The following is a 21,047-nucleotide window of genomic DNA, read 5'->3' on the forward strand; positions in this document are numbered from 1 at the left end:
GTATAAAAAAACGGGAACATAGGTAGTATGCTCCCTTTTATAAGAAGAGGAGTTATATAACTGCTTTTGCTGATATGTGAATAAGGAAACCCTGAAAGATATTCAAGTAATCTAAATGGTTACCTATAGGAAGTGGATGGGAACTGAGATAGAGTAAAACACCTCTGTGTGTGTGTGTGTGTGTGTGTGTGTGTGTGTGTGTGTATACACATATATATATATGTATATGTATATGTGTGTGTGGTTTTGATTTGTGAACCATATAAATGTATTAGCTATTCAAATAATACATTTTAAAGAATATTATTTTATATCACTTTAAGGATTAAATGAGTTTGTAAATGCACCTAATATAAAATGTCTAGCATATTGCTTTACATACAGTGGATGCAGCTATGACCATCTGGAAGTCTTTTTATTTTATTTTTTTTAAGTATGTTTATGAGTTTTGGGTGGGGGGTGAGGGGCAGAGAGGGGGAGTGGGGGAGAGAGAGAGTGAGTGAGAGTGAGAGTGAGAGAGAGAGAGAGAGAGAGAGAGAGAAAATCCCAAGCAGGCTCTGAGCTGTCAGTGCAGAGCCCAACACAGGGCTTGTACTCATGATTAGGAGATCATGACCTGACCCAAAATCAAGAGTTGGAACTTAACCAACTGAATCACACAGTCGCCTTTGGAAATCTTTTTAAATGTTATCCAAATGGCATAACAAAAACAAATACAAAATACCAAACATTTAGACTCAATATTTTCACCTCTAGGAATCCACCTTAATGAAATCTAAAAATGGGACAAAGTTTCATAACTGTCGAAACAAACCAAAAACATAAAAAAAGAAATATTCAATAAACTATAACATCTATATTCATAAAGCATTTCTAAGGACAGAAAATGCTCAAAATATGAAACTTTATAATCTCAAATGGTGGAGGGGAACAGGGCAGTGGGGGTGGGAAGTGGGGCATGGAGGGCAGAGATATATATGCAAAAATAAAAGACCTAGAAAAAGTATAGCAAATAAGCTTTTACAGAGGAACTGTTGGTAATTTTTTTTCTCTTTTATTCTTTTCCATATTTGTCAAATTATCTTTCAAGCACATACTCCTAAAAAAGGAAAGAAAAGAAAAGAGAGATGGGCGCCTGGGTGGCTCAGTCAGTTAAGTCTCCTGCTTCGGCTCGATCATGATCTTGCGGTTTGTGGGTTCAAGACCCAAGTCAGGCTCTGTGCTGACAGCTCAGAGTCTGGAGCCTGCTTTGGAGTCTGTGTCTCCCTCTCTCTCTTCCCCTCCCCCCCTCTCAAAAATAAATAAACATTAAAAAGAAAAAAGAAAAAGTATAGCAAATAAGCTTTTACAGAGGAACTGTTGGTAATTTTTATTTTCTCTTTAATTCTTTTCTATATTTGTCAAATTTTCTTTTAAGCATATACTCCTGAAAAAGTAAACACAGGAAAAGAGAGATAGGGCACCTGGGTGGCTCAATTGGTTAAGTGTCCAACTTCAGCTCAGGTCATGATCTCACGGTTTGTGAGTTTGAGCCCCACATGGGGCTCTCTGCTGTCAGCAGAGAGCCTGCTTCGGATCCTCTGTCCCCCTCTTTCTCTGCCCCTCCTCTGCTCTCTCTCTCTCTCAAAAAAATGAATAATCTAAAAGAGAGAGAGAGAGAGAAAGGAAAAGAGAGAAAATGGATTTGGGGATGAAGGAGATACAAGTTAAAATCTCACATTATTATATATACCTTTTGGACAAGTTAATTAAGCCCTTAAAGCCTCCAGATCTGTAAAATGGAGATGATATCTAAATTCCAGGGTTACTTTGAGGATTACAGACATTTTATGTATAAAGGACATAAATAATATCTTAAACACAGTGAACACTAGGTATAATTGCTACTTCTCATACATCTGTGCCACATCCTTCCCTATATATAAATGTAAAATTACACTATACTCCTCCCATCTGAGATACCACTCACTTTAACACGTAAGCAAGTTTTGCAAACATTGAAATGTAAAAAATGATCATCTTGGATTTAATGAAATACATTATAGCTTTAGTGAACTAAATGCTACTTTCCACACATACCTTTTTCTTCAGTACAATGAAGTACATATTGCATTAGAAACAAATATTAAAAATAAAGGGACTGTTCCCATGGAAATGGGATTCCCTAATCATTAGGATAATGCAAATCAAAACAATGATATACCAACTCAGACAGCTTTAGGTGGCTACTATTAAAAAAAAAAACAAAAACAGAGAAAGATGTTTCCAAATGACATATCAGATAAAGGGTTAGTATCCAAAATCTATAAAGAACTTTCCAAACTCAACACCTGAAAAACAGATAATCCAGTGAAGAAATAGGCAGAAGACATGAATAGACACTTTTTCAAAGAAGACATCCAGATGGCCAACAGACATATGAAAAGATGCTCAATGACACTCATCATCAGGGAAATACAAATCAAAACCAAACTGAGATACCACCTCACACTGGTCAGAGTAGCTAAAATGAACAAATCAGGAAACTATAGATGCTGGCAAGGATGTGGAGAAACAGGAACCCTCTTGCACTGTTGGTGGGAATGCAAATTGGTGCAGCCACTCTGGAAAACAGTGTGGAGATTCCTCAAAAAATTAAAAATAGAACTACCCTATGACCCAGTAATAGCACTACTAGGAATTTACCCAAGGGATACAGGAGTGCTGATGTATAGGGGCACATGTACCCCAATGTTTATAGCAGCACTTTCAACAATAGTCAAATTATGGAAAGAGCCTAAATGTCCATCAACTGATGAACAGATAAAGAAGATGTGGTTTATATATACAATGGAACACTACTTGGCAATGAGAAAGAATGAAATCATGCCATTTGCAGCAACATGGATGGAACTGGAAGATATGCTGAGTGAAATAAGTCAGTCAGAGAAGGACAGATATCATGTTTTACTCCTATGTGGATCTTGAGAAACTTATCAGAAGACCATGGGGGAAGGGAAGGGGTAAAAATAGTTACAAACAGAGAGGTAGGGAGGCAAACCATAAGAGACTCTTAAATACAGAGAACAAACTGAGGGTGGATGGGGTTGGGGGAGAGGAGAAAATGGGTAATGGACATTGAGGAGGGCACTTGTTGGGATGAGCACTAGGTGTTGTGTGTAAGCGATGAACCACAGGAATCTACCCCAAAAACCAAGAGCACACTTTACACACTATATGTTAGCCAATTTGACAATAAATTATATTTAAAAAAAAACAAAAACAAAAACACAAAATAACAAGTGTTGGTGAGAATGTGGAGAAATGGGAACCTTGTGCACTGCTGGTAGAATGAAAACTGGCAGAGCCACTATGGAAAACAATATGCCAGTTCCTCAACAAATTAAAAATAGAATTACCATGTGATCCAGAAATTTCACTTCTAGGTATATATCCAAAAGAACTGAAAGCAGGGACTTGAGTAGATATTCATACAGTCATGTTCATAACACCATTATTCACAATAGCCAAAAGACAGAAGTAACCCAAATGACCTGTGATGAATGAACAAATAAAATGCAGTGTATACATAAAATCAAGTGTTATTCAACCTGGGAAAAGAAAGAAATTCTGACGTGCTACAAAATGGATGAATCCTGAGGACATCATGCTAAGTAAAATAAACCATTCCCCCAAAGACAAACATTATATAATTCCATTTATGAGGTACTTAGAGTAGTCAAATTAGAAACAGAGGGGGAATGGAAAGTTGCTATTTAGTGGCTGTACAGTTTCAGATTTGCAAGAAGTTCCAAAGATTGGTTGCACAACAATATACCTAATGCTACTGAACTATACATTTTATAATGGTTAAAAAGGTAAATTTTATGTTATGTATATTTTACCCCTATAAAACAAAATTAAAGGACTGTGATGAGAACAGGTCCACTTCAATAACATAATTCACTGAAAATATTTTTTTTTACTTTATTTTGATTTGAGAGAGAGACACAGAGAGAGAGAGTATGAGAGGGTAGAGGGGCTGAGGGAGAAAGAGAGACTCCCAAGCAGGCCCTACACTCAACACAGCCCAACGTGGGGCTCGATCCCACAACCCTGGGATCATGACCTGAAATCAAGAGTTGGGACACTCAACTGAGTAACCCAGGCACTCCATCACTGAAAATAACTTTAATGGACTATGTAAATTCACTTAAGGAGGACTATTTATTCTTAAGTTTTGTTTGTTTATGTATGTATGTATCTCTACACCCAGCATGGGACTTGAAACTCACAACTCCAAGATCAAGAGTCACTTGCTCTTCCAAGTGAGCTGGCCAGGCACCTCAGTACTATTTTTTTTTTTTAAGTAATAAAATCTCCTTTTTTAAATTTTTTTTAATGTTTATTTATTTTTGAGAGACCGAGAGAGACAGAGCACAAGCAGGGGAGGGACAGAGAGAGAGGGAGACACAGAATCTGAAGCAGGCTCCAGGCTCTGAGCTATCAACACAGAGCCCGATGGGGGGCTCAAACCCATGAACTGTGAGATCATGACCTGAGCCACCCAGGTGCCCCTACAATCTCCTTTTAAAAGTTATGAATATGAGAGGAGCCTGGGTAGCTCAGTCGGTTAAGCAGCCGACTTTGGCTCAGGTCATGGTCTTGTGGTTCGTGGGTTTGAGCCCCACATCAGGCTCTGTGCTGACAGCTCAGAGCCTGGAGCCTGCTTCGGGTTCTGTGTCTCCCTCTCTCTCTGCTCCTCCCCCACTCATGTTCTGTCTCTCTCTCTCAAAAAAAAAAAAAAAAAAATTAAAAAAATTTTTTTAAAGTTATGAATATGGTAACAAAAAGCCATGAAATAAAAACCAAGTAAGTTTTAAACCACATTAATAAACATTTTAAAGTTTTTGGTTTTTATTTTTTGTTTTTATTTCGAGAGATAGAACACATGCACATACATATATACCAATGGGGAAGGGCAGAGAGAAAGGGAAATGGAGAGAAGGAGAGAATGCCAACCAGGCTTTTTGCTGCCAGCACAGAGCCTGGTGTGGGGCTCAAACTCATGAACTATGAGATCACGACTTGAGTAGAAACCAAGAGTAGGACACGTAACTGACTGAGCCACCCAGGCATCCTAAACTACCTTAATAAACATTTTGACTGAACCATTTAAAACTTCAACTGAAATTTAAATACTATAAACAAAATACTATGCTCTGAGCAAGAAACTTATTCGACTTCATGTTTTTTGTTTGTTTACCTGGGAGAGAGAATAGTACCAAGACAGAGGAAGATCAAACACTCTTAGTACTGCAGTCTTCAAGGAAAACTGTGATTCGCTTACTGTTTCTTCTGACATGACTCCTCTTACAACCTTCATTAAATGAAACATAAAAACATATTAGCTATTAAATGAAAGATACAAATTGAAAATTTAACTCTATCAGTGTTTTCTTTTTGCAGTTAATTATTCATGATATACTTCCCTGAAGAAAATTATGAGCCAAATTTACTCGAGCTAAAAGTTTATTAATCATCAAAGCATCCAAAAAAGAAAATGTGTTAGATTTGAACTATGAGTTCAAGTAGCACATTTTCCTTAGAAAATTACAGGTCCTAGATTCTCTCTTTTCTGCTTAAATAAATATTTCAGCTTTTTAAAAAAAATTCAGTTTATTTATTTATTTCTGGGGGGAGAGGGAAAAGAGACAGAGAGAACGAGAGCGAGAGCGAGAACGAGGGAGAGGGGGAGGGAGGGAGGGAGGGAGGGAGAGAGAGAGAGAGAGAGAGAGAGAGAGAGAATTCCAAGCAGGCTACACACCAGTCAGCATAGAGACCGATGTGGGGCTCACTCAGGAACCGTGAGATCATGACCCTCATCATGACCCTCATCGTGGGAAACAGAACACCACAATTACCATAGGCGCATATTCATTCAGGCTCCAAGATCTCTGAGAAAACGTGAGATGGTGAGGTTAAAAATAACCTGAAAGGACTTGAGTGAATTGCCCTTGGAAAATGTGGTCTGTTCTTTAGTATGCAGATAGGGATGTTTTGCTTAAAGGAAGCCAGCTGTACATAGCACAGTGCATTCATTCCCTTTGTCTTTGCCTCTATCATAAAGATTCTTACCGGAACATATGTATCTGCAAGGCTGCTCTCGTACACAACATACATGTACGATAGCTGAATCAGATGTACACCATTGACATGCTTTGCTAAGCTTTCTGTTGTTAATCATTGCTGATCTGTTTTTCCTGAAAACGTATATAAGAAGATGTACAATAAACCTCGGTACCTAGGGCTGTTGGCTCCGGGTCCCCTGTGCCTCGCTATACTGTTGTCTCTTTTTCTCAGTTCCTTCGCCACCCCAGGTCCACGGCCCTTTGAGGCCGACATCAGATACTAAACCAACTGAGCCACCTAGGCACCCCAATATTTCAGCTTTTAAATAAAATTTAAAACCTATTTCTTCCCACTTATTTCCTTCAAATAACAGGAGGTACAGGTACTGAAAGGAACCTGATTGGAACCATGACTCCTGGGGCTAGAAGGTAACCTCAGTTCACTGAACTGAACTTCAGAACTCAGGCACTTATTCTCCTACCATTCCATTTTAAAGATGTTCAAAGAAATGCTATATGCATGCTATGAAATTTTAATATTGTTTTAATGCCTATTTCTATTGAAACCAAAGAAAGAGAAGTAGGAGGTCTACAGAGAAAGCAGCTATCTCTCATAAAGGCCCTTAAGGGTAGCAGAACTTTCACAGACATGATGGTTCAGGGTCTGGGTCTATGCTTTTCAAAGCCAGAAACTCAATTTTATCTGCGTACCCAGTTGGACACACAATAAACAAATTCACATAGTACTGATGTATATATCAGCTTACATATTTATTCATTTATAATAAGGAAATACACTAGTCAAAAAAATACTTATATATGTCATCAAGACATACCCTCTGAGATAAAACACTGTAGGAGCTAGGGGCTCCTGCATGGCTCAGTCAGTTAAGTGCCCAACTCTTGATGTCAACTCAGGTCATGAGCTCACAGTTTGTGAGTACAAGCCCTGCACAGAGCTCTGCTCTGTGCTGACATGAGGAGGTTGCTTCATATTTTCTCTCTCCCTCTCTCTCTGTTCCTCCCCTGCTCACGCTCTCTCTTTCAAAATAAATTTTAATACCATTTAAAAAAAAATGTAGGACCTAAATTCATACGTTAAACAGTTTGCCTGGTAAACACAAAATTAATGGAACCTAAGGAATATTTTATCTAGGCCAATTAAAAGCCTGAGAACAGTCTCTGGTACACAAGAGGGTAGGCTTTTCCAGTAACCAGAATGTTTACGTCTACCAAATTTAATATTTCTTTTCCTTGAATAGCGCTATATAAACATTACTAAAGAGAAAATAAAAATCAAAAATCTTCCAATAAAAGCTTATTGGCTAGAGGCTCCTGGGTGGCTCAGTCCAACTCAATTTCAGCTCAGGTCATGATCTCACGGTCGTGATATCGAGCCCCGCATGGGACTCCTCACTGGGCAAGGAGCCTGCTTCAGATTCTTTCTCTCCCTCTCCCTCTGCCACTCCCCTGCTTCCCAGCACGCTCCCCGTTCAAAAAAGAAAAAAGAAGGGGAAAAAAAAGCTTATTGGCTATACTTTCAGTCCCTTATTTCTGCATATATCTCTGTGCTTTTTGTAGACTCCAGACCACTTTCTGTTAATATGCAGACTACCCTTTACTGTTAATATCTTTTTTTTTCAGACAAGCATCAAAACCATTAAGTAGTAGTATCCTTTCAAGAAAAACAGTAATACTAAAGGTAGGTTACTGCTACTGACACCTTATTTATTCCCTACTAGCGACACTCACAGAGTGTAAACTTAATCCCCCTTCACACATACTCTAATTGCAATGTTTAGACCCAGTATAATTCTTTCTATTTTTTTTTAATTAATTTTTTTTTTTAATGTTCTGAATCAGAGGCAGGCTCCAGGCTCTGAGTTGTCAGCAGAGAGCCCAACCGCCGGGCCTGAACTCACAGACCAAGAGATCATGATCTGATCACGACCTGAGTCAAAGTCGATGCTTAACCCACTGAGCCACCCAGACACCCCTAGACCCAGTATAATTCTGATTGAAGTACACTTATTCCAAGCAACAAACTGTGATAGAAACATATTGCTGAGAAATACAAAGGAAATTAAACCTGAGAAAAATGGTCCTATGGAGAATGAGATTAGGGGTATAAGGTTGTGCAGGGAATCATTCCTTTTCATTATAAGTCTTCTCTAGTATTTGATTTTTTTAAATACCTACATGTATTACTTTTCAAAAATACTACACTAAAGGGGGGCCTGGGTAGCTCGGTCGGTTAAGCCTCTGGCTCTTGATTTCTGCTCAGGTCATGATCTTGAGTTCATGAGTTCAAGCTCTTGAGTTGGGCTCTGCCCTGACAGTACAGAGTGATTGAAAACTTAATAATTAATAACTGAATAACTTTTAAAAAACTAATCATTTCAGTTTCTTCCATAAATACTAATTAAAATAAACACGAAGGCAGTTTAATTATTATTCAAATTTGTAGAAGGCTCTAAAACATCACCAAAACCACTATATTATGTAATTATGTAACCGTTGGAGAGCTAAAAATGTGTGATAGTTTGTTTCTTAAACACCCTAAAATTCTATTCTACAGCTTACTTTATAATTTAAGCAATAATGAAAGTCCAAATACCCCTCCCCAAACTGACGTGAAACGTAAACTCATGCACCCGAACTGAGTAAATAAAACACAGCAAAAATATTTAGTTGCAATAACGATAAAATAACAACAATAAAGGTCTGTGCAAGAGCAAGATCTTTTGGAGTCCTCCTTCCACAATATAAATGTGGAACAACTTTGTTTACAAAAGGGCCCTGAGGCCACAATCCTCCCTATGCTCTATTATTCTCTGAAAGCACCAGCAAAGAAAGAGTAATCTTCCTCATTCAAAAACCACTCCCTGCTCAAACCACTGGCATTCACGCAAAAACTTGGACCACGCTAGCGGCCCTACCTCCACCAGGACCCTCACCCCCGACCTCCACAAGCACTATCCTCAGCGGTCTTCCTTTTTTTTTTTTTTTTTTTTTTTTAATTTTTTTATTAACCAAGGGACCAGAAAAGTGGACTCTCGCTCGGCTCGCCCGCCCAGACCCTCGGTTGGGCTCTGAGCAGTAGTCGGGAGCCCACCCTGATTCAGCGCTCCCCTTGCGGGCCTCCCTCCGGCGTGCGGACTTCTCTGGCTTTCTGTTCCTTCACCCGCCCTGGGATTCCCGAGGGCCAAGGCCGGGGCTCCTACCCGCGCCCCACCACGCCCCACCCTGCTTGCCTCGGCCCCCGCGGGCTACACGACCCCACCCTCCCCTACGCCTTCCCCCTCCACCCTTGTACCTGGTGCTACAGGTCAGGTGCTGCGGGCTCACTCCTGATTCCCAGCCGCAGCCCAGCACTGAAGAGCCGCCTGGCCGCGGGGGCGGAGTCCTTCCGGGGTCAGAAGTGGGAAGGTGGAGAGAATGTGGCGGGGGCCTTGTAGCCTTTCAGCGCGAGGGGCTACGTGTGAAGCCGCTCTCGCCATTTTTGTGTAGGGTAGAGGCTCCTGCCTTGGCAAATGAGTTCTAAAGACTGCCTAAGAACTGCATTGTTACAGTGTTGTCAACTGGTATCGCAGTTTGTAACCTTTTGAGGGATCTAGGTCTATTCAGCGAATCTGGTGCCCTGTGGGGATTTTACCCCAGACGAATGCACATAGACTCTTACAGACGCTCATACATTATTAAAAGAAAAACATATGTACAGTATGTACAAATTCAGATGCCCGAAACCAATCCATGGATCCCGAATTAAGAACTTCTACTCTAGATCCACAGCACCTAAACTAATGAATGTTAAGAGGCATTCCAATCCTGTATCGATGAAGTTATTGATTTCAATTACTCTCCACGTTTCCCACTGAATTAAAATATGTAAATATGGCCACCTATGAGTTGTCAGGCAGGGTATTCACTGCTCTTAGGTTCTAATACAGAGAAAACGAGGGAGGGAGCGTGGAGAATGACAATAAAAAAAAGATGCTGTTTCTATTTGCAGTCTTGAGTCAAAACATTCCATCAGAACTGCAGATTTAAAAATTCCAATTACTGATCATATTTGTGGTGAAATGCCCAAATAACTTTGTAAGGATAGCTAAAACATGACAGCAGATGTTACTATTCCAACCTAAGGAACAGGAATGAATAGTCATTTCTATTAGTTTTCAAAATTCCTATTTAGTCAAATGGAAACTAGGAAATGACAATACTGATGTGTGACATCACTAGATGAATAATAGCCAAAAGTGCACAGAGTTCTTGGTGAAAATATTTTGCACTTTTTAAGTAAATGGAGGTATTGACATTTGAAGAACCTGGAATGTGTAAGGTTTTTTGTTTATTCTCCCAGTCTCCTTTCTGCTGCCTCCTCCCTACATCCCACAACTTACATTCAACATAATGGGAACAGCAGTAGTAATGATAAGTACCACTTAAAGCAACTTTACTGACGACATTATCTCTTTGAATTCCACAATAGACATTATGAAGGAGATATTTGTACATACTGGTTATGGATTTTACTCTTTAACAAGGGAATAAGAAATGCATATTTTCTTTATTTTCCTAAATCAGTGTAAATTGCTCCAAGCCCCCCTTCTCCTGGGTTGGCAGATTATTTGCTAAAATTCATGAAGGGAAACCTCATTAAAGTGGACATGAGGTGCTACAAGGAGAGTGGAAGGGGATAATGTACCACTCGATGTCAATTAGAGAAAGAATCATCAATCACAAGCCCCAATAAGGAAAGAATACACTGTATCTCCTACAAGAAATCCATACTACCCCTACAATTCAGCCAGTGAGAAGCCATCATCACCCCGAATCCTTGCTTTTCTCCAAAGGACTTTTGTTCAAAACAACCCCTCCCAACTTTCTCCTTCTCCATAAAATAATGTTCTTCTCCTGTGTTTGTCAGACTTGCCTATGGTTTGCCATAGCTTGCTTGTCCCAAATTGCAATTCTCTGTTATTCCTAAATAAAACCGTGTTTGCTGATAAAATAATTGACTTTTATTTTTAAGGTTAACATGCAGTGTTAGTCATTAGTATGTATATCAGTTAGGATGCTGTTAGCTAGAAGCAAAAAACAAAAACAAAACATAAGTAGTTTGTTTAATAATGGCTTAAACCATAGGACAGAGTATTTCACATGGATGCAGCATCAGGCAGGCAGAGTCTCATATTTGCATATGATGTCACAAGCTATCTTAGCCCAGGGGAAAAATGGGTCTTGGTTAATTCTAAAGGTCTGTCCCTCACCCAAAGTGAGGGTAATCATTAATCAACCATTAATGAATGTGGGAGATCCTATATGCATAGTATCAAAACAATACTGTAGTTTCAGACTGCCTGAGTTCGAATCCTTTGTCTGCCACTTACTAGGTATGTGATCTTAGGGCAAAAACTTAACCTCATTATGCCTCAGTTTCCTCATTGGGGTGTTGGGAGATAAATGTAATAGTATTTGTAAAGCACTAAGATTCTTATATAAGTTTTTAACTTGGGTTACTTGTAACTCCATGGGCTCTGAGGATAAAACTTTATCTCCATATAATCGGTTTCCTTTGTTATCCTATATATTTTGTTTATGCACGTAAAAACATTACTTTGAGAAGAGGGGCTCTGTCAAAGGGATCCAAGATAACAAAAAGTAGTTAAGAACTTAGAACAATCCTGGCACAAATTTCTAAGATGTATGGCATATTCCGTGGGACTTTTCTACATTCTTTGGCATAAGCTCCAAAGTTAAGAGAAACAGATGCCAAGTGCCCTAAGTATTCTTAAAAAGGATGCTAGACCAACTCCACAAGGCATGTTAGGAGAATGTGAGGCTGATTTAGCAATCCTCAGCACTCACATACCTCCAGGGAATGATATGGCAAAATTGATCAAAGAAGATGGAAAAATGAAAATGCCTACGAGAGAGTTTTCTGGAGTGCTGTGCAATTTCCTCCCCCTCCTCCCGAGTGGGGAGAGCAGGGTGCATAACCCATCCTACTCCCACCTCAAGCCAAGTGAAGGAATTTTAAGAAACTCAGAGAATTTGACTTCCATGTCCTGTAGCATATATCACCTGAAAAGTCTAAAGACAATAGACTATCCCAAGAGGCCTTTGATGGCAGAGCAAATACAGAGGGCTGCAGTGGCAGTGGCCTGTACTTGCAATTCTGCAAGAAAAATTATCCTATGGGCCAAATGAATGCCACAGAAGGTAGCCAGGCTTGAATTACCTTAATAGTTGTTATCTTTGAACCAGGAACTAAGTGGACTATCCAAATGGTTAGCCACAGATTTTTTTCCCCTCCATATTAGAAAAATACAGTGAGAGGTTCCCAGCAAGGGGGGCAGTCATTGTGGAACTCACAAAAGGGCTATAAGAAAAAAGCCAGAATTTAGGAGTGAGCCACGTGCAGAAGGCACCCAAGTCAGATTGAACGCATATATCTGGTATTTCATTTAGGATATTTAGGCTCACTGCTCACTCTGACACAGTAAATGGCCAATGAACTTCATAAATTATTGGTGGAAACAGCACTTATCAAGTGAAAATATTAAGCCTGACCAAAGTCTAGCACTTTAGTTAAAAACAATCACATCACCTAAATAGATTAATTCTTTTAGGTAATTCATATATCCAATTACTTTTTCCATTAAGTGCTAAAATCTGGCAGAGTTCCCAGAAATAACTCAGGGCCTCCTTTTAAATCCATAAAATGCCAAAGGGTATATAATGGCCATTATATCCTTGTTCTCATTATCCACCCAGGAGTGTTTGGCAGACTCCTCCACAAGTCTCAACTAAGCTGATCAAGGCATTTAGAACTCAGACTATGGTTCTAGATGCTAATTTAGAACATTTAGTCCATATACATCCAAATATTACAGATTCAGTTCCTCAAAATGATAAGTGTAGTGATACCATATGACCCAGAATTCCTATATAATACACAAGAGAAAGTAGAAGATACATTACATAAAAACGTGTACATGAGGGGTTCCCCAGTGGCTCAGTCTGTCAAGCATCCAACTTCAGCTCATGATCTTATGGTTTGGAGCCTGCCTGGGATTCTCTCTCTCCCTCTTTCTCTCTCCCCTTTCCCCACTACATGCACTCACTCTTTCTGTCTCAAAATAAATAAATAAACTTAAAAAAAAGTTACTTTGGGGTGCCTTGGTGGCTCACTTGGTTGAGCATTTGATTCTTGATGTCAGCTCAGGTCATGGTCCCATGGTTGTGGGACTGAGCCCTGCATCAGGCTTCCTGTTGAGTGTGGAGCCTGCTTAAGATTCTCTCCCTCTCTTCGTCTGCTCCTCTCCCCAACTTTTGCATTCTATCTCTAAAATAGAAATTTAAATAAATAAATAAATAAATAAATAAATAAAAGTTATTTGACACAAAGGCACCTGAGTGGCTCAGTCAGTTGAGCATCTGACTAAGGCTCAGGTCGTAATCTCACAGTTCATCAGTTTGAGCCTGGCATCAGGATCTCAATTGTCAGCACAGAGCCTGCTTCTGATCCTCTGTCCCTTTCTCTCTCTGCCCCTCCCCTGCTCACACTCTCTCTCAAAAATAAATAAAACATTAAAAAAAAAAAGAACAAGAACAAGAACAATAGAATTAAAATTAAAACACATGGAAACAAGAGTTCCTATTTTGCATATTTGGAAATTATAACATTTCAAAAGTCTAGAAAACCATACTATTTTTAAAATTAATAAAATTAAAAGAGTTGCATCTGTTTTCTATATATTTAAATGAGAAACATTTTGTAAAGTATAAGAAAATTACTATCTTAATTTAGAAATATATTTTATATAGTTAGAAAATATATTTTATGTTTCTTTCATAATTTCATATTCACTCATCTTCTTCCATAGCAGGTTTATTGATTTGTCCATTCTTATACATTGTGGCATGCACTGTGCTGAATGCTGGAAAAATAAGAAAAATTCCTGCTCACAGTTTGGTTCAGGAGATGGAAAAGTGAATAAATCACTGTGGTGTATAATAATGACACCACAGTGTATAATTTATACTAGAAGTTTAATATCACTAAAGAATATTCCATAAAAGAAAGGGTCCAAATGGCCTTAAGAAGTTGAAGTTTGCTTCTCCCAGGAGGTGACCCTTGAAGGATGTGAAGTTCACTTTTAAGAGAAAGAGTAAAAGGCAAAAAGTCATTCTATGCTTAGGGTTAAGGAAAGCAGCACTAAATAAAAAAGGCAAGGAGCAGGGGCTCCTGGGTGGCTCAGTCGGTTAAGTGACCTCAGCTCAGGTCATGATCTCACAGTCCGTGAGTTTGAGCCCCGAGTCGGGCTCTGTGCTGACAGCTCAGAGCCTGGAGCCTGCTTCAGATTCTGTGTCTCCCTCTCTCTCTGCCCCTCCCCTGCTCATGCTCTGTCTCTCTCACTCTCAAAAATGAATAAATGTTAAAATTTTTTTTTTTAAAAGGCGAAGAGCAAATGTTTTGCCCTTTAGGAGAATGAAATGTAGGGGCGCCTGGGTGGCTCAGTCGGTTAGGTGGCCGACTTCGGCTCAGGTCATGATCTCGCGGTCTGTGAGTTCTAGCCCCGCGTTGGGCTCTGTGCTGACAGCTCAGAGCCTGGAGCCTGCTTCCGATTCTGTGTCTCCCTCTCTCTGACCCTCCCCTGTTCATGCTCTGTCTCTCCCTGTCTCAAAAATAAACGTTAAAAAAAAAATTAAAAAAAAAAAGGAGAATGAAATGTAAATTCGAAGACCTTGAGGATTGCATGTGTTTGATAGGGTGTAACAAAAGATGAGATAAGAGGAGAAAATCTGGGTGGAACTAATGCCACCAGGGGCTAGGATGAGGCAAGCAAGGTGACTAAGGTACACAGGTGCTCTGTTTTAGGCAAGTGCAAGGTCCTTAGATATTGCACTTTAGGTACCTTGCTTATCTCATCCTAGGCCCTTGATGAGAAACAAAACAAGACAAAACAAAACAAAATAAAACACTTTTGGGGCAACAAGGACTCATTAAAGAGTTACAAGATGGGATTTATGTTTTAGAAAGAGTTATGTTCAGAATAATAACATTAAATTAGAGGAGAGACTAGAGTCAGACATGCAGCCATCAAAGTAATCTAGGTAAGAATGAAGAGGATCTGTACAGAGGAACCTTCTTAGGTTCTCTCCCCCATGGAGTCAGTTGAACATCTATTGATTTTTTTCTTCTTCTTTTTTTTAAAGTTTATTTATTTGTTCTGAGAGAGAGAGCGAGAGAGAAGAGGGGCAGAGAGAGAGGAAGAGAGAAAAGAGAGACACAGAGAGAGAATCCCAAGCAGGCTCCATGCTGCTAGCAGCATGGAGCCTGATGCAGGGCTCAGTCTCACAAACTGTGAGATCATGACCTGCATGGAAGTCAAGAGTTGGATGCTTAACTGACTGAGCCATCTAGGCAGTCCCTTTTTTAACTTTTTGAGGAACCTCCATACTGTTTTCCATAGTTGCACCACTTTACATTCCCACCAACAGTGCAAGAGCATTCCCCTTTCTCTGTATCCTCACCAACACCTGTTGTTTCTTGTGCTGTTAATTTTAGCCATTCTGACAGGTGTAAGATGATACCTCATCATGTTTTGTTTTTTTTAATTTTTAGTGTTTTATTTATTTATTTTTATTAAATAAAAAAATTTTTTTAACGTTTATTTATTTTTGAGATAGGGAGAGACAGAGCACGAACAGGGGAGGGTCAGAGAGAGAGGGAGACACAGAATCTGAAGCAGGCTCCAGGCTCTGAGCAGTCAGCACAGAGCCCGACGCAGGGCTCGAACTCCTGGACCGCGAGATCGTGACCTGAGCCGAAGTCGGACGCTTAACCAACTGAGCCACCCAGGCACCCCAGTGTTTTATTTATTTTTGAGAGAGAGAGAGAGAGACAGGGCATGAATGGGGTGGGGGCGCGCGGAGCAGAGACAGAGAGGGAGACACAGAATCTGAAACAGGCTCAAGTCTCTGAGTTGTCAGCACAGAGCCTGATGTGGGGTTGAAACAGAATGGTGAGATCAAGGCCTGAGCTAAAGTCTGACACTTAACTGACAGCCACCCAGATGCCCCTCATCATGTTTTTCTGTTTTTGTTTTAATGTTTATTTCTGAGAGAGAGAGTACGAGTGGGGGTGGGGCAGAGAGAGAGAGGGAACAGATGATCCAAAGCAGGCTCTTTGCAGGCAGCAGAGAGCCTGACTCGGGGCTTGAACTCACGAACTGTGAGATCATGACCTGAGCTGAAGTTGGACACTCAACTCACTGAGCCACCCAGGCGCCCCTCTGATCTTGGTTTTGATTTGTATTTCCCTGATGATGAGTGATGTTCGGCATCTTTTCATGTGTCTGTACACCATTTGGATGTCTTCTCCGGAAAAATGCCTAGTCATATGAGAAGGTATTTGTTTTGATATGACCATTTCAATTATCTTCCTTCTCCCTCTTCCTAACTCTATTTCTTTTCTTCTTTTTCCCCTTCACTTCTTCTCCCCCACCATTTTTACTTTGATTAAATGTAAAATGTGCACATTAAAAAATATTGCATATTGATGAGAGCCTCTTTCATATGCTTAACAGACTGAGCCACCCAGGTGTCCCATCACTCTTAGTTCTTAACAAAGGAGTCATATTTAAAACACTTAGGTATTTGATTTTTAAAAATAAAAATTAACCACATTGCTGATATCCTATAGCCTGTAAACTGCAATATTTTGAAATATGCTGAAAAAAAGGGAGGAGTGGTAGTGCCATGGGCACCCTCCAAATTGTGAAAACTCCATTCTCTCTCCATGAATCTAGGGTAGGTGACCATTCATAGTGAGGTCTTTGTGTCAATCTCTACATAGCTAGCAAAGGTTCATTTTTTCCACTTTTATCATAAAAATAGAAGCTCCCATATCTTCTACTTGATTCTGATGGAGATTGAGCATCTTGCATAGCACTTGGCTATGTGCTTCTATTTTGGAGACCACAAAGTTAGAGGTAATTGGATATATGAAACTGGCAATTTTAACAATATTTTCCATTAATTTAACTGCTTTTATTGTTTGTGTAGCAATCAATTGATCACATTTAAGCTAAATAAATTAGAAGGCAGGTCTCTTCCAGTACTCTAGGCACTAAGCAGATACTAAGGTTTCAATAAATGATTTTGATTTTGGCCTTAGGGGAAAACAGGAGAGATGAATTTCTCCTTTGCAGATGTAGAAAAGTAAAGACAATTACTTTCAGAGAATCTAAGTCCTAAGAAGTTGAAAGAAGAAGGAGAAAACAGTGTTGAATCAAGTTGTAAAGGGGCCCCTGGGTGGCTCAGTTAAGCGTCTGATTTGGGCTCAGGTCAAGATCTCACAGTTCACCAATTCGAGTCCCGCCTCTGGCTCTGTGCTGACAGTTCAGAGCCTGGAGCCTGTTTCAGGTTCTGTGTGTCTCCTTCTTTCTCTGACCCTCCCCTGCTCACGCTCTGTCTCTAGCCCTCAAAAAAAAAAAAAAAAAAAAAAAAAAAGAAAAGAAAAGAAAAAAGTTGTCTAATGTTTCTTTGCCTAAGGTTGGACACCTGAGGCCCTTCAGCAGCCAGGCTTAATGCAAATTCTCTAACGCATTGAGACAAGACCTGCTAAAGGCCGTATAGCGTGAATGCAGAAGAGCGGGAGAACACGTGTAAAAACGACAAGAGCCCAAAGCCTAAAACTGCTCTGATTTGTACTCAGTTCCAGTACCCAAACTACTAAGTAAGCCCTGATCCTGAGGGCAGGCCTGGGTCTCCGCACCTGGTCCCTGCCACCGCGGCCACGCCCTGGGGGCGGGACGGGATATCTTTGCAGCTCCGCCCCTTCCCGCCCAACCGCGGCGCCCCAGACGCCTGCGGCGTCCGCGGAGACACCGGAAGGAGCTGCGGCTGCTGCGGAAAGTGGCCGGTGCGGGAGGCGGGGACCCTGCGGGCAGCGCTGCAGAGCCGTTTTCCTACCTTCCCGACGCGACGCCTCACCTCCCTGAATCCCGGGTAGTGAGAGAGGATTTTGCGGAGGTGCGGCCGCAGGCCACCATTGGCTGTGCTGGCGGGGCCCGCGGGGAAGGCCGTGGAGGTGAGCGCGGCGCTCCTGGGAGGGGCGCGGGGCCGAAGGGCGCCTCGCCTGCAGCCAGGGGCCGGTCTCGGTTCTCGCTCCCGCGCGCTGGGGCTGCGGCCGCTGCAGTGGCCTCTTTTTCTTGGTCTAGGGATGTGGTGGTCGCATGGACGAGAAGAAGGCCTCAGTCTCTCTCAGTGCTCTGCGTTTCAGGAATGATCTGGTGGCCGCCCCGATAGGGGTCGGCGGAGGACGCGAGTCAGTCGTAAATTTGAGGAAGGGTCCCCAGGGGGCGCTCCCCTGGGAAGCCGGAGATAAGAGGGGTGTAGCGAGTCCCTGAAAGGGGCCCCGCTCCTTTCCTTGGTATCTCCATTCCGGCTTGCCAGGCCCTCCCGGTGGGTGCAGACTACTGAAAGCCCCGCAGCGCGCTGGCTCCTAGGTCCCGGTTTCGTTTTGCAGCGCAGTTGAGGTGATCGGACCTGTTTGTGCAGCCCCAAAGCCCCGTTATTCGTTGTTATTAACGGGAAAATCTTAGGTGTCATTCTCCCTGGAATGTTTCTTCGACCAGTGTTTGATCCATATTGTTTCAGAGGTTATCCCGTACAGTCTGTCCATCTACAGCTTTTGTTTGTGTCGAATTTCCATAGTGTGTGGTTTCCCAGATCTTTTTACTCGTACATATTTACCAAGTACAAAATGTTCTTTATTTGAATGTTTACAGGGTGCAAGTTGAATTGTTGTTTGAAAATCTCCTAGGTGTTTTGCCCTCAACTTAATATTTTTATTAGGATTTACATTCTCATGTAATTAGTATTAGGCCTGGAAAATTGAATCAGAGGGTAAAATCCTAGCAGGAGCACCCATAGGCTCTAAACTGAGAATGAATTTTACAAGGATCTCTAGACTTCTTAATAGTTGTATAGAATTATATAATTTGTTAGCTTAATTAGATTATTTTTCCTTTAAGAAAAACCTGTTTAAAAAATAATGAGGCCTTCTTCGTTCCATTTCTAGATGAGACGATTTTATCGTTTGGGAAGGTCTGACCAAAGCAGATAATAAGCTATTACTTGAACCTAATACAAATAATGAATTCGGGCTATTAATATAAGTAAGGAGAAAGAGTAGGAATCTTACTGAAGACAAAGCTAATTTTAAGAGAAGGTAATAGTAATAGTTACATTATGCTGGTAGGTTTATGTTATTTCACTTACTTTGGTAGGATTAAAAAAAAGAACTATACAAAAATATTACAAGAATAAAATATTTGAACTGCTGTATGCAAGAGGGGTAGTCTACATAAGATTGCATCTTATTTTTGATCTGGTTTATTGCCGACTTTCACTTTTTTGTCTTAATGAGCTTTTTATAAACTACCAATAACCAAATAACAGGGCAGTTAGATTGTAGTAAATAGTTTATTTTAAATATTTGAAATTCTGAGTTAAGGAGATAATTCTTAATTTTTATGTATTGCTGCTAGAATTTTCAGTGACCTTTCACATGTGCAATCTTGTTTGAACCTCATGCCAGTTTTCTAAATTAGGAATGCCAAGAAGTAAAGTCTTTTCCCATGACAGAAGCATTTCGAAATTGTGTAAGGATCAGAATTTCCTTAAAGCCTGAAAAAATCTTGCTGAAATAACTGATAAAAATTGGAATTCAGCTGGATATTAGAGCACTGTGAATTGTAATATATGACAGATTGTGGACTCGTTGCAAGAAAATGAAGTACATAAATAATGAACGATTTTTGGTGAGACATGAAATGTAGACATTTTTTAAAAAGAAAAGAATAAGTAACAGCTCTTTTTTTTTGTTTTAAGTTTTATTTACTTAAGTAATCTCTACATCTAGTGCGGGGCTTGAACTCAGAACCCTGAGATCAAGAGTCACATACACTTGGGACCCCTGGGTGGCTCAGTTGGTTAAGCATCCAACTTCGGCCCAGGTCATGATCTCACAGTTCGTGAGTTCGGGACTTGCATCAGGCTCTGTGCTGGCAGCTCAGAGCCTGGAGCCTGCTTTGGATTCTGTGTCTCCCTCTCTCTCTGCACCTCCCCAGCTCATGCTCGCACTCTGTCTCTGTCAAAAATAAATAAACTTAAAAAAAAAAATTTAAAAAAGAACCACAAAATCCTCCGACTGAGCCTTCCTCAGCCAGGTGCCCCAGTAACACTTCCTTATTTAGTGTAGTTTTTAAACCTTTTTTTTCAAGTCTGCATGTGATTACAAGAGCGTTTTAATAAGTAAGATAGCTCCAAAGAGTACAAGATAAGTAGAATGGTTTAATCATCTATAAAAAGGATCATGAATTTTGTACAGTATAGTATATAAATAAAACTGATATTATTATCTTTCTTTAAGCGGTACACCCTACATGGGAGTTGAACTCATTACTCTGAGATCAAGAGTTGCTTGCTCTACTCACTGAGCCAGCCAGGCTCCCCAAGAACTAATATTTTAAAAATTATTCATGTATCGAAATAAATTTATCTTAGAAGGCTAAGTAAGTTATCTGTTTAGTTTACAAGGAAAAGCCCTTTGGAAAAGAAAGAGAATGAAACATGGTTTCTGCCTTCAAAGAACGTAATTACAGTCAAGCCTTCTGTCAAGTAGTCGTGCCCCCCCCCCGCTGTAAGTACCATATGAGTATTATAATCAGGAATTTAGGTGAGGGAGATATTACTTGTGATTGAGTCTTGGTAGAGATAGTACTTGAGATGAGTGAGCTTTGAAAGGTTTTCGATACGAGAATTCCATAGGACATTTCTAAAATGAAAAGATAGTTGTGCCTGGTTGGCTCAGTTGGGTGACTTTGGCTCAGGTCATGATCTCACACCTTGAAAGTTGGA

At 40.4% G+C, this 21,047-nt stretch overlaps 2 protein-coding genes across 5 annotated transcripts in view; one reads left to right on the forward strand and one right to left on the reverse strand.

The window, feature by feature from the left end:
* The window catches only part of MIGA1 (mitoguardin 1), a 105,826-nt gene extending 96,281 nt beyond the window's left edge, over positions 1 to 9,545 (reverse strand). Inside the window, exons 1-2 of one of the 2 annotated variants that reach the window (XM_078451763.2) lie at positions 9,427 to 9,545; positions 5,246 to 5,359 (exon numbers count right to left, since the gene is read on the reverse strand). In XM_078451763.2, coding sequence (XP_078307889.1) covers positions 5,246 to 5,344 — 99 coding nt within the window. In that variant the 5' untranslated portion in view covers positions 5,345 to 5,359; positions 9,427 to 9,545. Of the gene's footprint in view, positions 1 to 5,245; positions 5,360 to 6,117; positions 6,240 to 9,426 lie in introns of those variants that run through there. The other variant, XM_078451762.2, reaches the window with a different exon arrangement.
* Positions 9,546 to 17,981: 8,436 nt separating this feature from the next.
* The window catches only part of USP33 (ubiquitin specific peptidase 33), a 63,202-nt gene continuing 60,136 nt past the window's right edge, over positions 17,982 to 21,047 (forward strand). For all 3 annotated transcript variants that reach the window (XM_060625826.3, XM_060625824.3, XM_060625828.3), the window contains exon 1: positions 17,982 to 18,213. The gene's annotated coding sequence lies outside the window, so the exon portion shown is untranslated. The remainder of the gene's footprint in view (positions 18,214 to 21,047) is intronic.

Source organism: Panthera onca, chromosome C1 (genome assembly GCF_046562875.1).
Source record: "Panthera onca isolate mPanOnc1 chromosome C1, mPanOnc1 haplotype 2, whole genome shotgun sequence".
Taxonomy (NCBI): Eukaryota; Metazoa; Chordata; class Mammalia; order Carnivora; family Felidae; genus Panthera; species Panthera onca.